This window comes from Anomaloglossus baeobatrachus, chromosome 3 (genome assembly GCF_048569485.1).
Source record: "Anomaloglossus baeobatrachus isolate aAnoBae1 chromosome 3, aAnoBae1.hap1, whole genome shotgun sequence".
Taxonomy (NCBI): Eukaryota; Metazoa; Chordata; class Amphibia; order Anura; family Aromobatidae; genus Anomaloglossus; species Anomaloglossus baeobatrachus.
Genome location: NC_134355.1, coordinates 60,342,576 through 60,358,314, shown reverse-complemented (window position 1 = coordinate 60,358,314; position 15,739 = coordinate 60,342,576). Strand labels below are relative to the sequence as shown.

The 15,739-nt window shown below is 46.6% G+C and overlaps 1 protein-coding gene across 1 annotated transcript in view; it reads left to right on the top strand.

Moving 5' to 3' along the window:
• The window catches only part of STPG4 (sperm-tail PG-rich repeat containing 4), a 172,279-nt gene that overhangs the window by 28,748 nt on the left and 127,792 nt on the right, over positions 1–15,739 (top strand). Inside the window, exons 2-3 of the mRNA XM_075341441.1 lie at positions 1,706–1,771; positions 12,573–12,824. Coding sequence (XP_075197556.1) covers positions 1,706–1,771; positions 12,573–12,824 — 318 coding nt within the window. The remainder of the gene's footprint in view (positions 1–1,705; positions 1,772–12,572; positions 12,825–15,739) is intronic.

Here is a 15,739-nt window from a genome sequence, read left to right as displayed (position 1 = left end):
GGTTAAAAACTCAACTGATCCTGATAGTGGGACGCAGCCTTAGAGGTTCCCCAAAGCCCCCTTTACATGTCTGTGCAAAAAAATAAACATTTTGCACGGTCCGTGGTGTAGGTCCGTATGTCCCTCTGTGTGTCCGTGTTCCGTGTGCTATCCGTGTGACATGCGGATAGCACACGGACAGCATAAACTTTTATACATACCTGTCTCTTGCGCTGCTATCACACTTGCTTCCGGGTCCGCAGTCAGTGCAGTGAATATTCATGAGCATAATGAGCAGACCCAGACGCAAGTGATACAGGTTAAGTATAAAAATACATTTATTTCTCAGTGACATGTGTTTCCTCTGTTATGTGCTTCACTTATGTCACACCGTGTCGTATCAGTGTGCGAGCCATGTAACATATGTGCTGTCAGCAGAAAACGGACATGTCGCCGTGTGGAACACACGGTCCATTCCAAATCCCAAACGTGTGCGCACACCCATTGATTTTAAAGGGTCTACATGTGTCCGTGTCTCCGGTTTGTGTGAAAACAGATGTCACACATACCAGAAACACGGAGGTGTGAAGGATGACTAAGGCCATGTGCACACTAGAAAGTGCCTTTTTCTTAAGAAAAAAACTGGACCCTCTGAAAGAATCCCACACCTGTGATAAAAAAAACGCACCAAAACTGCAACGAAATACGCATGCGGTTTTACCGCGGATTTTGTGCGGTTTTGACGTAGATTTACGGCGGATTTTCCGCAAGTTGGTTCCCGCGGATTTTTACCATTATCTATGGCAAAAACCGCAGGTACCTGCGGAAAAGAAGTGACATGCTCATTAATTCCGCAGAGGAAAATCCGCGGTATAAAAACGCAGTGTGCGCACAGCATTTTTTAAAACCCATAGGATTTGCTGGGGAATGACTGCAGCAATGCTAGACACATTTTCTGCAGCAAATCCGCGGCAAAATCCGCAGCGTGAATATGCAGAAAGTGACTATTTCTTAAGAAAAAAACGGACCCTCTTAAAAAAATCCCGCACCTTCATTAAAAAACGCCCCAAAACCGCAGCGAAATCCGCATGCGGTTTTACCGCGGTTTGCCGAGGATTTTCCACAGGTTGGTCCCTATGGATTTTTACCATTATCTATGGCAAAAAATGCAGGTACCTACAGAAAAGAAGTGACATGTTCATTAATTCCGCAGCGGAAAATCCGTGGGTATAAAACAACGCAGTATGCGCACAGCATTTTTTTAAAACCCGTAGGATTTAATGGGGAATGACTGCAGCAATGTTAGTCACATTTTCTACAGCAAATCCATGGCAAAATCCACGGTAAATCCACAACGTGCGCACAGGGCCTAAGACAAGAATCTGTGGTATGTTGAGTAGCTTCCGAATATTCCTATCATGCATAAGTAGGCGCTGTTACATTTACACTGGTGTCAGTCATTATTTATCTATACAGCGTTTGCAGCTTTGGGTGTGATTGTTGTGGATCATTCATATGATTTGTAGCGAGCGGCACAATCCCTCAATGGTCAGACATACTCACTATTTATCTTTATCACTGTTATTATGAAAATAATGGATCATGACTGTGGCTGATATTGCTGACATACTCTTTATTTAGTAGACACATAGTTCACATGTTAATGTTATCTATTAAAATACTTCATATTTATTGCAACTAATTGTGAATATTTTCTTCTTAACAGGATCCAGACAGTGATCAGGAGAAGCTGTTCACAGAGCGGGATGCATGGTGGCTGTATTCATTGCGGGTAAGCATGCATGTGTATGGAAGTCATATATTAGTGAAGGAGAGGGGTCCGAATCTTCCCCGGACATTATACATGTCTGTATTGTAAATGTTACAATCATATATCTGCTACAATGTGCAGCTGCATACATTCCTGTAATATTCAGGCACTTACTTCTGGCGCTTCATGGTCACCCCAGCATGTATGGCATAAAGTTGCTACATTTAAGTTCACATGTACATATTACCAATGTAGGAATCGGAAGAAATATTTTATCACAATCATAATAATGCAATAATGTATTTTATCAAGGACATTGTACCGCCTGAAGAAGAGCACGGTCGTGCTGCGCTCATCCCCAGCAAAAATGTAAAGCTGCTTTTGGAGCTCACGCCGGCAGGGCTGTATTTTGCCTTCGTGCTGCCCTAGGCACTTTAAGTGGTCGCGCCCCTTAGTGACAACGTAAAACTGAGTTTTCGCACACGACATCTGTTTAAGGCAGATCTACTCTGTAAAACACTTTAAAAAGTATCAATGAGAAACGAAGGGCACTAACCCCCCCCCCAATGGGGATCACCACAGGCACATCAAAACATAGCATGAGTATAAAATATTCCCACCACACCGTACCCACTTATATACTGTGACTGTCACACTGCCCCTAATAAACTACACACTGCCCTCCCTTATAAATTATACCCACCACACCTTCCTCAATTATAAAATATGATCTGTACATTGTGAGGAGGGAGCAGCATGATGTGAGGACAATGTCCCATGCATACTGCCCCCTCCTCACAATGTTCCATGCATACTGCCCCCTCTTCACAATGTCCCATGCATGCTCCCCCTCCACACAATGTCCCATGCATACTGCTCCATCATCACAATGTCCCATGCATGCTGGCCCCTCCTCACAATGTCCCATGCATACTGCCCCCTCCTCACAATGTCCCATGCATACTGCCCTCTCTTCACAATGTCCCATGCATGCTCCCCCTCCACACAATGTCCCATGCATACTGCTCCATCATCACAATGTCCCATGCATGCTGCTCCCTCCTCACAATGTCCCATGCATGCTGCCCCCTCCTCACAATGTCGCATGCATGCTGCTCCCTCCTTACAATGTCCCATGCATGCTGCCCCCTCCTCACAGTGTCCCATGCATGCTGCCCCCTTCTCACAGTGTCCCATGCATGCTGCCCCCTTCTCACAATGTCCCATGCATGCTGCTCCCTCCTCACAATGTCCCATGCATGCTGCCCCCTCCTCACAGTGTCCCATGCATGCTGCCCCCTTCTCACAATGTCCCATGCATGCTGCCCCTCTCCATGAGCTCCTAATGCTGCCTTCCTCTTTTCCATATTGACACCTCCTTGTTGCCCCACTCATGCTAAGACCACCACACTAACGCTTATGCTGAGACACCCCCCCACACACACACTACTCCACTCTTGATATTGACTCCCCTACATTGCTCCACTCCATACTGAGACAACACATGCTGCCCCTTCTCCATAATGAGCTCCCAATGCTGCCCCCCTCTTATTCTGAGTCTTTACACTCCCACCACCCAATCGATTTTGTCATTGCACTATCCCTCAACCCTTGTCCTCTGTCTCTAGCATTAGCCCCTCTCTCCCCCAGCATCAGCCTCACTCCCCCAGCATCAGCCTCTCTCCCCCAGCATCAGCCTCTCTCCCCCAGCATCAGCCTCTCTCCCCCAGCATCAGCCTCTATCTTCCCTCAACATCAGCCTCTATCTTCCCTCAGCATCAGCCTCTCTCCCCCAGTCTCAGCCTCTGCCTCCCCCCAGCCTCAGCCTGCCCCAGTCTCCGCCTCTGCCTTCCTCTAGCCTCCCCCCAGACTCAGCCTCTGCCTCCCTCCAGCCTCCCCCCAGTCTCAACCTCTGCCTCCCTCCAGCCTCCCCCAGTCTAAGCCTCTGCCTCCCCCCAGCCTCCCCCCAGTCTAAGCCTCTGCCTTCCTCCAGCCTCCCCCCAGTCTCAGCCTCTGCCTCCCTCCAGCATCCCCCCGTCTCAGCCTCTGCTTCCCTCCAGCCTCCCCCCAGTCTCAGCCTCTGCCTCCCTCCAGCCTCCCCCAGTCTCAGCCTCTGCCTCCCCCCAGTCTCATCCTCTGCCTCCCTCTTGCCTCCCCACAGTCTCAGCCTCTGCCTCCCTCCAGTCTCAGCCTCTGCCTCCCTCCAGCCTCCCCCCAGTCTCAGCCTCTGCCTCCCTCCAGCCTCCCCCCAGTCTCAGCCTATGCCTCCCTCCAGCATCCCCCCAGTATCAGCCTATGCCTCCCTCCAGCCTCCCCCCCAGTATCAGCCTCTGCCTCCCTCCAGCCTCCCCCCAGTATCAGCCTCTGCCTCCCCCCAGTATCAGCCTCTGCCTCCCTCCAGCCTCCCCCCAGTATCAGCCTCTGCCTCCCCCCAGTATCAGCCTCTGCCTCCCTCCAGCCTCCCCCCAGTATCAGCCTCTGCCTCCCTCCAGCCTCCCCCCAGTATCAGCCTCTGCCTCCCTCCAGCCTCCCCCCAGTATCAGCCTCTGCCTCCCCCCAGTATCAGCCTCTGCTTCCCTCCAGCCTCACCCCAGTATCAGCCTCTGCCTCCCCCCCCCGCATGCGCAGATCTCCGGTCTGCATTAGAGACCCACCCACGCTCCTTATGAATCTTCAGCTCTGCGAGCACTTACCTGATCCAGTGCCCGCTGCCATCTTCCTGGCTCATATGAGTATCCTTTCTGACACCGGCTTCCATCGCGGCGTCCTCCGCGGCGTCATGCTGTGAGCTCTGCATGTGATGTCCACACAGCAGTGGACGCAGCACAGAAGAAGGAGCTGATTGGGGCGCGCCTGTGAGGCGCCGGCAGTTCCGGGGTCAATCAGCTCCCTGTGCTCGGTGGCCGCAGTTTTGTTTGCATTCGCGTCTTAATTGACGTGGACACAAATAAATGGAGGTGCGCCTCTCCCCCCCTCCCCCCTCCGAAAAAAAAATAAATACATTTTTTTGTTGTTGCTGCCAGAAGGTGCTGCCCCCCGCAACCTGCCGCCCCAGGCACCAGACCACGAGTGCCTAATGGTAAATACGGCCCTGCACGCCGGCCTAATATGTCCAGGAACCCATCTTGATTCCTAGCCTTTGTAACTTGCCATCTACTCTTTGTTTTAGGGCTCGCTCACATGAGCTTATAAATCCAATAAAACAAAGGGTCGCATTCGGTCCCATGTTATTCAGTGAGGCAGTGCAGATCTGCGTTCTTATTCTCAGCTGTATTCGGCATGCTGTGATCTGACTCCAAAAGAGGTGCAGTGCGAGAAAAAAAATGGAATCTGGAGTCTGGCATCTGGTTTATATAGATACAGTACAATTTTATATGATGGAAAACTGTAAGGCTATGTGCACACAGTGTGTTTTTATCGCTTTTTTAAGGGCTCATGCGCACATTGCTTAAATTCATGCATTTACGCTGTGTTTAGCACTGCAGTATAAATGCATGCGTCCTGCGTTCCCTGCACAATCTATGAAGATTGTGCATACTCCGTGCACGTTGCTTTCTTGAACGCAGCGATTTGGATGCTAAAATTTTGACCCAAATCCGTGAGTTCAAAAAAACAACATGTCAATTATTCCATGCGCTTTGGATGCAGCTCCCACTCTGTCTAAGGGCTGCTTCTCACTTGCGAGTTTCTCGCAGTAGAGCAATGCGAGAAAATCTCGCATTGGAATCGGACACATGTTAGTCAATGATTCAGCTCTCATCTGCGATTTTTTTTTTTTTTTTTTCTCACTCCAAATCGGACTGAGAAAAAAATCGCAGCATGCTGCTTTTTTGCGAGTTTCTACTGCGAGTCTCTCCAATGCAAGTCTATGGGAGCATGTAAAAAATCGGATGTCACGGGACGGCACTCACACCATCCTAGTGACATCCGATTTTCTAAATACATTTCTCGCATGTTTCCTAAAACACTGGAAACGAGCGATGTCTCACAATGTCTGTCAATCACTATTCTCTGTCAGTCGGTCTCTCCCTCTCGGTCTCTATTCTCTCACTGTCGGTCCGTCACTATCTCTGTCCCTCTCACAGTCTGTCGGTCATTTTCCCCTCCTCTCTCATACTCACCGTTCCCCGATCTCCGGCGCGGCGCTGCACGGCATTCACACTGCTGCGGCGGCTTTTACTATTTTGAAAAAGCCGGCCGCTCATTAAACAATCTCGTATTCCCTGCTTTCCCCGCCCACAGGCACCTATGATTGGTTGCAGTGAGACACGCCCCCACGCTGAGTGACAGGTGTCTCACTGCACCCAATCACAACAGCCGGTGGGCGTGTCTATACTGTGCAGTGAAATAAATAAATAAATAATTAAAAAAAAATGGCGTGCGGTCCCCCCCAATTTTAATACCAGCCAGATAAAGCCATACGGCTGAAGGCTGGTATTCTCAGGATGGGGAGCTCCACGTTATGGGGAGCCCCCCACCCTAACAATATCAGTCAGCAGCCGCCCAGAATTGCCGCATACATTATATGCGACAGTTCTGGGACTGTACCCGGCTCTTCCCGATTTGCGGTGGTGCGTTGGCAAATCGGGGTAATAAGGAGTTAATGGCAGCCCATAGCTGCCACTAAATCCTAGATTAATCATGTCAGGCGTCTATGAGACACCCTCCATGATTAATCTGTAAGTTACAGTAAATAAACACACACACACATGAAAAAATCCTTTATTAGAAATAAAAAACACAAACAAATTCCCTCATTACCAATTTAATAAGCCCCAAAAAGCCCTCCATGTCCGGCGTAATCCACGGACCTCCAGCGTCGCTTCCAGCATGAAGGTGACAGGAGCTGCAGCAGACACCGCCGCTCTGGTCACCTCCACGCAGCAACTGAGGTGAGTAGCGCGATCTGCTGAGGTGTCACTGAGGTTAATCGCGGCCACCGCTGGATCCAGTGACAGCGGGTAACCTCAGTGACAGCTCAGCTGATCGCGATCGCTGTCATTAACTCCTTATTACCCCGATTTGCCAACGCACCAGGGCAAATCGGGAAGAGCCGGGTACAGTCCCAGAACTGTCGCATATAATGTATGCGGCAATTCTGGGCGGCTGCTGGCTGATATTGTTAGGCTGGGGGGCTCCCCATAACGTGGAGCTCCCCATCCTGAGAATACCAGCCTTCAGCCGTATGGCTTTATCTGGCTGGTATTAAAATAGGGGGGGACCGCACGCCATTTTTTTTAATTATATATTTATCTATTTCACTGCACAGTATAGACCCGCCCACCGGCTGCTGTGATTGGGTGCAGTGAGACACCTGTCACTCAGCGTGGGGGCGTGTCTCACTGCAACCAATCATAGGCGCCTGTGGGCGGGGAAAGCAGGGAATACGAGATTGTTTAATGAGCGGCCGGCTTTTTCAAAATAGTAAAAGCCGCCGCAGCAGTGTGAATGCCGTGCAGCGCCGCACCGGGGATCGGTGAGTATGAGAGAGGGCAGCTAATTTCAGTCACCCGGGGGATTAGTGGTCACCGGTGAGTCCTTCACTGGTGACCGCTAATCAGGACGCGGCACAGACAGAGCCGCAGCATGACAATGAAGTCGGGTGAAGTTCACCCGAGTTCATTCTGATTGTGCGGCTCTTTCTGTGTCTGCTGTCATCTGCCATTCAGCTCTGCTACATGGCTGTCTGTGTCTGCTGTCAGCGGCCATGTAGCAGCGCTGAATGGCAGATGACATAGTAAAAAATACGCATTACACACGCATTACACACGCTAGTAAAATCATTAATTTATTCAGAAAAAGCATCGCACTTGCGTTGCACTCGCACCTAACGTGAACTAAAATCAGCCGAGTATTTTTTCAGCCCAGTCGGACCGATTTTACTCGCATAGATGTGTTTCCACCCTATGGGAGAGGCAGCATCCAGAGCGCAATGAAATCGGCATCTATTCTGCAGACACACTGCATCCATTACACAGTGTTTCTGCAGCGATTTGAAGCGCACATGCACTGCTAAATCGTTGCAGATTTTTCAGCACGGACACTACGCAATGTGTGCACATAGCCTTAATGCTTTTTTTAGTGCAGTTTTGTCACAAAGCTGCAAGTAAATCCTTATGCCAGCAAAGTCAATGATAATCCTGAAGTTTTGTGCACATGTTGCTTTTTTCCTCATGCAGATTTGGTGCAGAAATAAATCTGCAGCATGTCATTTTTTGCAGCGTTTTTTCCACCCCAGAATGCATAGAAAACGAATGCAAAAAGCGCATCAAAAGCACACTGAAAACATGGCAAAAATGCAGAAATGGTGCAGAAATTTCTGCAACCAAATACTCAACATTGCCTAAATGGTCCTGTAAAAGATTAATCGTTGCAAAGTAAAAAAAACAGATTGCACACGGAGAGTATAAGGGTGATAAGTGAGAAAAAAAATCATCCCACTTTTTCTGGATCAGAATGGCATCGATATTTTATACGCTCATGTTAGCCCTAGCCTAATTGGGTGTTTCAACTTCTCCAGAATCCTGCCAGCATTATAGGTGTTGGAGCTTTCTTTGCCTCATTTTCTTGTATTGCTCCAGCCACTGTCCAATGACTTGCCTGCCCTGTACTGAAAGTCCTCCTCTCTGCAGGCGCAGAGTGATAAAGACCCTATTTCCTGTAGAGAGATAAATACTCGCCACCGACTTCCTGTAACATGACTCAGTGTGTCTCAGCTGCTAGAGACAGAAACAGTCGACAATGGGCAGAGACAGCAAGTTTGACAGCAAAAAGAAACCTAGTGACCTTCACTTTGGAGTGATGACAAGATCATTTCTAAATACAGTGATCCGGTGCTACTAGTTCATCCCCAGCTGACAAAAATAGAGGAAACAATGCAATCTCCGTAACAAAAATAAGTGAGAAAGCAGAAGTCTGCAGAAAAACAATTATGAAAGGGGAAACTGGTGGCTGGTGACCCACGTGGGATCGGAGTCTCCTGGTAGATTGCTGTTACAACTCCATCCTCAGCCCTTATGATCACAGAGACTCCAAACTCATGCGGAGCAATAGAACGAGTTTCTTCTTTTTCTCACGAAGTTGATTCACTGTTTTCATGAGGAATTCTGGCGTGAAATTCTGTAGAAAACATGAGGGCTAGTCTCCTGATTATCAGTTGGATTTTCATCTGATTCCTGGTTTAAGATATGACCCCTTAGTTGAGAAGTTGGGGCTCAACACTATTTGTCTTACTGCAGACTGGGCAGAGGGGAGAGGCTTCTGCTGCAGCCAATTGTCTTGAAAAGGGCCAACCATGAATATATTCATATGTAAACTAAAGCCAGTGCTATACTGGGGCTATCATGCTGATTCTATACATACCTTTAGTTGTAAGATTGGATGTATACTTTCTGAAATATAGGCAAGTAAAGTTTGTGAAATGCACTGTTATTTGATTGATAGGAGCTACAGAATATCTAATGGGTGGGTCGGGTTTAGCTAGTTATTCCAGCCCCTGTCTACCTGCCTGTACTTCCTCCCCTTGTCTCTGTTATTACAGGCGAAGGAAGGATGGAGGAAGAACAGGGGAGAGGAAGGACAGGCAGCAGACAGGGGTGGGAATAACTAGCAAAACCCGACCCACCTATTAGATATTCTGTAGCTGCTATCAATCAAATAACAGTGCATTTCATAAACTTTACTTGCCTGTATTTCAGAAAGTATACATCCGATCTCACAACTAAAGGTTGTGAGATCCCTAACAGTCAGTACCAGAACCCTTTCTCTTCCATTAAAACTTCAGTTTTACTCTGATTAGTTGATGCAAAAATTAGTACACACCACATAAAACCCCACTACCTCTAGTATTTTGTCTCACCTCAAAGAATTAAGGCTAGCACCATGTCTTCTAGGCATGGAATGAAGAAGTTGATGACACACTACAACATCTATCTTTTTCTATTCCATCTTATTTCTTCAGAATTAGGTGTTCGGTTGGGTTCAGATCAGGAGACCCTTGGACACAAATTCACTTTCACCCTGTTCTTCAGAAATACAAAAGTGGCCTTAGATGTGTGTTTTTTTGTCATGTGGGAAAAGCGCACGTCTATCAAGTGATGGTGGCACCTTTTCTTTCAGTATACAGCAGAAAATCTGTGAATTCATGATACTGTGGTTATCCTGGAGGTCTCTGTGAGATGGCTGCAGTTCCATCTTTGTTGAATTTTTGTTTCACTTTTTTTCTCTCCAGTATCTGACATATAATTAAAGCTTTGCTGATCTTCATATTGCCTTTACTTTTCTTGTGTAACAAAATTATTTCCTTTCTCACATCTGGTGACATTTCTCTTCCATGAGATACCATTGCTGACAGAATGAAATGGGGAGGAATATTTTTTGTTAAGTAATGCTCTGATATAATTTACTGTCTGCTGGACAACTATTTAATGAATTAGGGCTCATACGCACATTGCCGAATATCATGCATTTATGCTGCGTATTGCACCGCAGTGTAAATGCATGCGACCTGTGTCCCCTGCACAATCTATGAAGATTGTGCATGAGACGTGCGCACGTTGCGTTTAAGAGCGCAGCGATTTGGATGCCAACATTTTGTTCCAAATCGCTGCGTTCTAAAAAGCAACATGTCAATTATTCCGTGCGCTTTGGATGCAGGTCCTGCTCTGTCTATGGCAGAGGCTGCATCCAGAGAGCATGAAATCGGCTTTTTTTCTGCAGAAATACTGCATTCATTATGCAGTGTTTCTGCAGCGATTTGACGAGCACATGAGCTGTCAAATCCCTGCAGAAATTTCTGCAGGGACATGACGCACCTAAGACTTTTATTGGGATGTACTCATTTTTGCAACATGGTCTTGAATGAACTTGCTACCGTTTCCCCAAAAATAATACCTACCCCGAAAATAAGCCCTAGTATAATTTTTAGGACTTTTTGAGTATGCTTAACATATAAGCCCTACTCCAAAAATTTGTGATATCATAAGGAAGTGTTCGAGCAGCTAAAAAAGTCAAAGAATACAGCAGGTCACTTTCATAGTTTCATAGTTTTTAAGGTTGAAGGGAGACTCTGAGGCGGGCTTTGCACACTACGACATCGCAGGTGCGATGTCGGTGGGGTCAAATTGAAAATGACGTACTTCCGGCATCGCATGCGACATCTTAGTGTGTAAAGGTTCGATGATACGATTAACGAGCGCAAAAGCGTCGTAATCGTATCATCGGTGTAGTGTTGGCGTAATCCATAATTACGCTGACGCGACGGTCCGATGTTGTCCCTCGCTACTGCAGCAGCACACATCGCTGTGTGTGAAGTCGCAGGAGCGAGGAACATCTCCTACTGGCGTCACCGCGGCTTCCGTAGGATATGCGGCAGGAAGGAGGTGGGCGGGATGTTTACATCCCGCTCATATCCGCCCCTCCGCTCCTATTGGCCGCCTGCCGTGTGACATCGCAGTGACGCCGCACGACCCGCCCCCTTAATAAGGAGGCGGGTCGCCGGCCAGAGTGACGTCCCAGGACAGGCGAGTCCATGTGAAGCTGCCGTAGCGATAATGTTCGCTACGGCAGCTATCACAAGGATATCGCAGCTGCGACGGGGGCGGGGACTATCGCGCTCGGAATCGCAGCATCGGCTTGCGATGTCGCAGCGTGCAAAGTACCCCTAAGTCCATCTAGTTCAACCTGTAGCCTAACATGTTGATCCAGAGGAAGGCAAAAAAAAACAATGTGTCAAATAAGCTCCAATGGGGAAAAAAATTCCTTCCTGACTCCACATACGGCAATCAGACTAGTTCCCTGGATCAACACCCTGTCATAAAATCTAATATACATAACTGGTAATATTAAATTTTTCAAGAAAGGCGTCCAGGCTCTGCTTAAATGTTAGTAGGGAATCACTCATTACAACCTCATGCGGCAGAGAGTTCCATAGTCTCACTGCTCGTACAGTAAAGAATCCTCGTCTGTGATTATGATTAAACCTTCTTTCCTCAAGACGTAGCGGATGCCCCCGTGTTCCAGTCGCAGGCCTAGGTGTAAAGAGATCTTTGGAAAGGTCTCTGTACTGTCCCCTCATATGTTTATACATTGTGATTAGATCCCCCCTAAGCCTTTGTTTTTCCAAACTAAATAACCCCAAGTTTAATAACCTGTCTTGGTATTGCAGCCCACCCATTCCTCTAATAATCTTGGTCGCTCTTCTATCTACCTGTAAGATTATGATATTTATAACCTTCTATACTTTTGCTATCAAGAAAAGCATCCATTCCTCTCTTAAATTCATTCAGTGAGTTGGCCATCACCACTTCATCAAAGAAAGCAGACCCCCCCCCCCAAAAAACAAACTATATAAGACACCCCCTGAAAATAAACCCTAACGCCTCTTTCAGAGCAACAAATAATATAAGACCCTGTCTTACTTTCAAGGAAACATGGTAGGAGAGTTTGAGTGTGCAAAATAACATACGGTATCTTGCGTGCAATCAATATTCTGCATTTCTGGAAGTATTTTGCAGTGTTTTTCTGAAAGGAAACTAAAGATTTTCTAACATATCTGTTTAGCGTGTACTCATTTATGCTGAGCATTATATATGTGTGTTTGTGTGTATATATATATATATATATATATATATATATATATATATTTATATATTATATATATATAATATAATATAATATATAAATAATATAAATAAATATATATATATATATATATATATATATATATATATATATATATAATATATATATATATATATATATATATATATATATATATATACATACACACACCAGAAAATCTTAATTTTCTTTGTGTCATCAGGAATCCCCTCATCCAGGGACTTATAATGTCCGTGATTTTATCCAAGATGCAAAACTTAATCCTGTTCAGCAAACATACAGCTTCAAAGGGCAAGGACGGAAAAAGCCCTTGAGCACAGCTGGATCTGGAGACGCTTTATTACCCGGCTGCTATAAGTTTTCCGAATTTCGTGATCTGGTGGAACAACTTCCACGTCCTTCTTCATTCCGCAGCACATCCAGAAGTGCTGTCCTCCTCGGGGTGAAGGATAAGGTAAGATGAATTGGTAATTACATTACATTAATCTGTATATTGCTGTATGCTATACAATATCTAGTAGGTGTTTGTTTTCTCCATGATAGAGTACTCCGTATATATACATACTCAGATGCTTTGCACCTCTTGTTCAGAATGCGTTAGTCAGAAAATGTGTGGCCGTACAGTGATTGTGCCCCAGTCTGATGTAATCTAACTTCACACAAGCGTACAAAAAAATCGACAATTTTTCATCCATATGCAGTCTGTATCCCATCTCATGTCTGTTTTTGACTTCCGTGTGACATCTGTTTTTGTAGATCAATCATTGAAAAATTAAACAAGGTCATATACAGTTTCCTATGTTAATAACTGCACTGAATCCGGATGGTAACTATTCTTTGGCACCCATTGAAATACCGTATAAAAACCTGCTCTTGACGGTGGTGAATATTGGACCTGCTGGAGACAACACTCAGTAGGAGAATTGCAGTTGGATGATGCTACTAGGCCAGCGCTGGGCAAAGTCCATCCCATGGACCAAGACAGCCGAAGGGATGAAAACAGTGGACTGAGGTCCGGGCCATGCCCTCCCCCGCGGCCCGTCTGCCTCCCAATGTCACCGCTGCTTGCATCCACAGGATGCAGACATCGGTGAACACATTGGTGGTGGAGAGGCTGCTGGCTCTGTTTTCCACCAGTGTGAAGCCCTGTGCGGAGCGTCAGTGCACCGGAAGCCAGAGAAAAGCGCCGGGGGAACGGGAGCGGTGTATGTGGTGTTTTTGTATGTGCATGGGATGTTTGCATGTATGTAGGAGGCTGTGTGGGGCTCATAATGTATATAGAGGGTTTTGGGGGCCTCAGAAATGTATATTTGGGGGTAAAGTATATAGGAGGCTATGTGGTGCTTATGTTGTATATATGAGGCCAAGTGGGGCTCATACTGTATGGAAGTGCTATGTGGGGACTCAAAAATGTACATGGGAGCTCATAAAAATATATAGGAGGCTTTGTGACAGCTCATTCTGTATTTAGGAGGCAATGTGGGGCTTATAATGTATATATGAGGCTATGTGAGGGTAAAAATGAATATAGGAGGCTATGTGGGCACTCATACGGTATATAGAGTGGCTCTGTGGAGCTCATACTGTATATAGGGGGCTGTATGTTGGCTCATACAGTATGTAGGGAGCTATTTGCGGGATTATGCTGCATATAGGGGGATATATGAGTGCTCATCTGTTAATTAGGGGGCTATGTGTGGAAAAGATGAGGATGTCCAGCTCTTCAGGCAAAAAAATCACGTCTTTATTTTATCATGCAGACACAAAGAATGACATGACCAGCACAACGCGTTTCAGGTGAAAGCACTCACCCTTGATCATGATTAAGGGTGAGTGCTTTCACCTGAAACGCGTTGTGCTGGTCATGTCATTCTTTGTGTCTGCATGATAAAATAAAGACGTGATTTTTTTGCCTGAAGAGCTGGACATCCTCATCTTTTGCATTATTTTGGGCTGTGGCAGTGCCTGTCCGTGCTCCAGGACGAAATCAAGACTGAGCTTTTTCCACGGTGAGCTGATTCATACTATTGGGCTATGTGTGGGCTCATACTGTATATAGGGGAATACGTGGGGGCTCATGCTGTATTTAGGAGGCTATGTGGGGCCTCACACTGTATATATGAGGGCTATGTGGGGACTCCCTCAGCTGTAAAGAGAGAAGTGAGAGTGAGCAGGAGCGTAATGGAGGACCCTGTGTGGATGAAGTAGTTACGCGTCATCCACACAAAGCAGGGAAAGAGAACGGCGTTCACAAGCAGAGAGGAGGTGCCGGATCAAGATTAGCAACACCCATTGGACTGGATCACTCCGCAGATGAGTAATAAAGGGTCTTTTTATGTTATACTGATCGGCTGGGGCACTTATATGCAGTATTCTAGAATGCTGTATATAAGGGTCTACTGGTGGTGACCGCACTTTAAATGGGAAAACCCTGGTGACAGGTTCCCTTTAATGTTAGGACTAGCCCATCCTGGGAGGGGTCAAATAAAGAAAAAGGTGGCGGTTCCTGTTAGACAGTGTTCTTGGGAGTAGTAGCTAAGAGGGACCGTGTGTGAATAACATCGGATGAATAGTCTGCCGACTGTCGAGGCTGTGTGCATTGGGTGATTTGTCGCGGGAGGAGAGAGACCGGAGGGGAACAGATGAGAACATCAAGATGGCAAAAGAGCTACCCTCGGATTGAGCGACCCCAGGTAATTGGATCCATAGTGCAGTCAGAGCCAGGAGTTGAGTGACGTTTAGTGATTTGTAAGCATAGTCCATGACCCAAATGGATTTCCATAGACAACCAGATGCCTAAGGCCTTACTCTGGGGATAACTGCACCTATATAGAGACTGGATCTGGAGCCACTGTAGGGAAGGGGAACGTCACTACTGTACTGGTGTGTTGGACTGGTTGCACTGCGCCTTTCAGGACTAGAAATAATGAATGCAACTCTGTGGAAACTTGACCTGTGTCTGACAAGGTGTGGTTAAATGCAAACATACTGTGTTATGCCCTCTTTCTTCTGTGTAATGTTGTAACTGAAAAAGTGTTGAAACTATGCAGTAATGTACTGTTTGTGTCCCAATTGGCTTGTTGGTCCTGGCCGGCCGGTGACAGCGGTAGCATGTGGCCTGCACATCACACGACCCACACTACCGGAGTCCACACACCCCGCTAGGGCTATGTCTGCTATGTAGAGTGCCGGTGTGCCGGGGTAAATTCCCTCGCCCACGACTACCGCAATGCGCCATTCTACAAGTACATTGCTATAAAACCTATTGCTAATTTTATTTCATAGATATTATACTAGATACATTCTACTAAATGATTGTTGTGTTTGGGATCAATACATATATATACGCCCTCCGCTACTGTAGCTTAT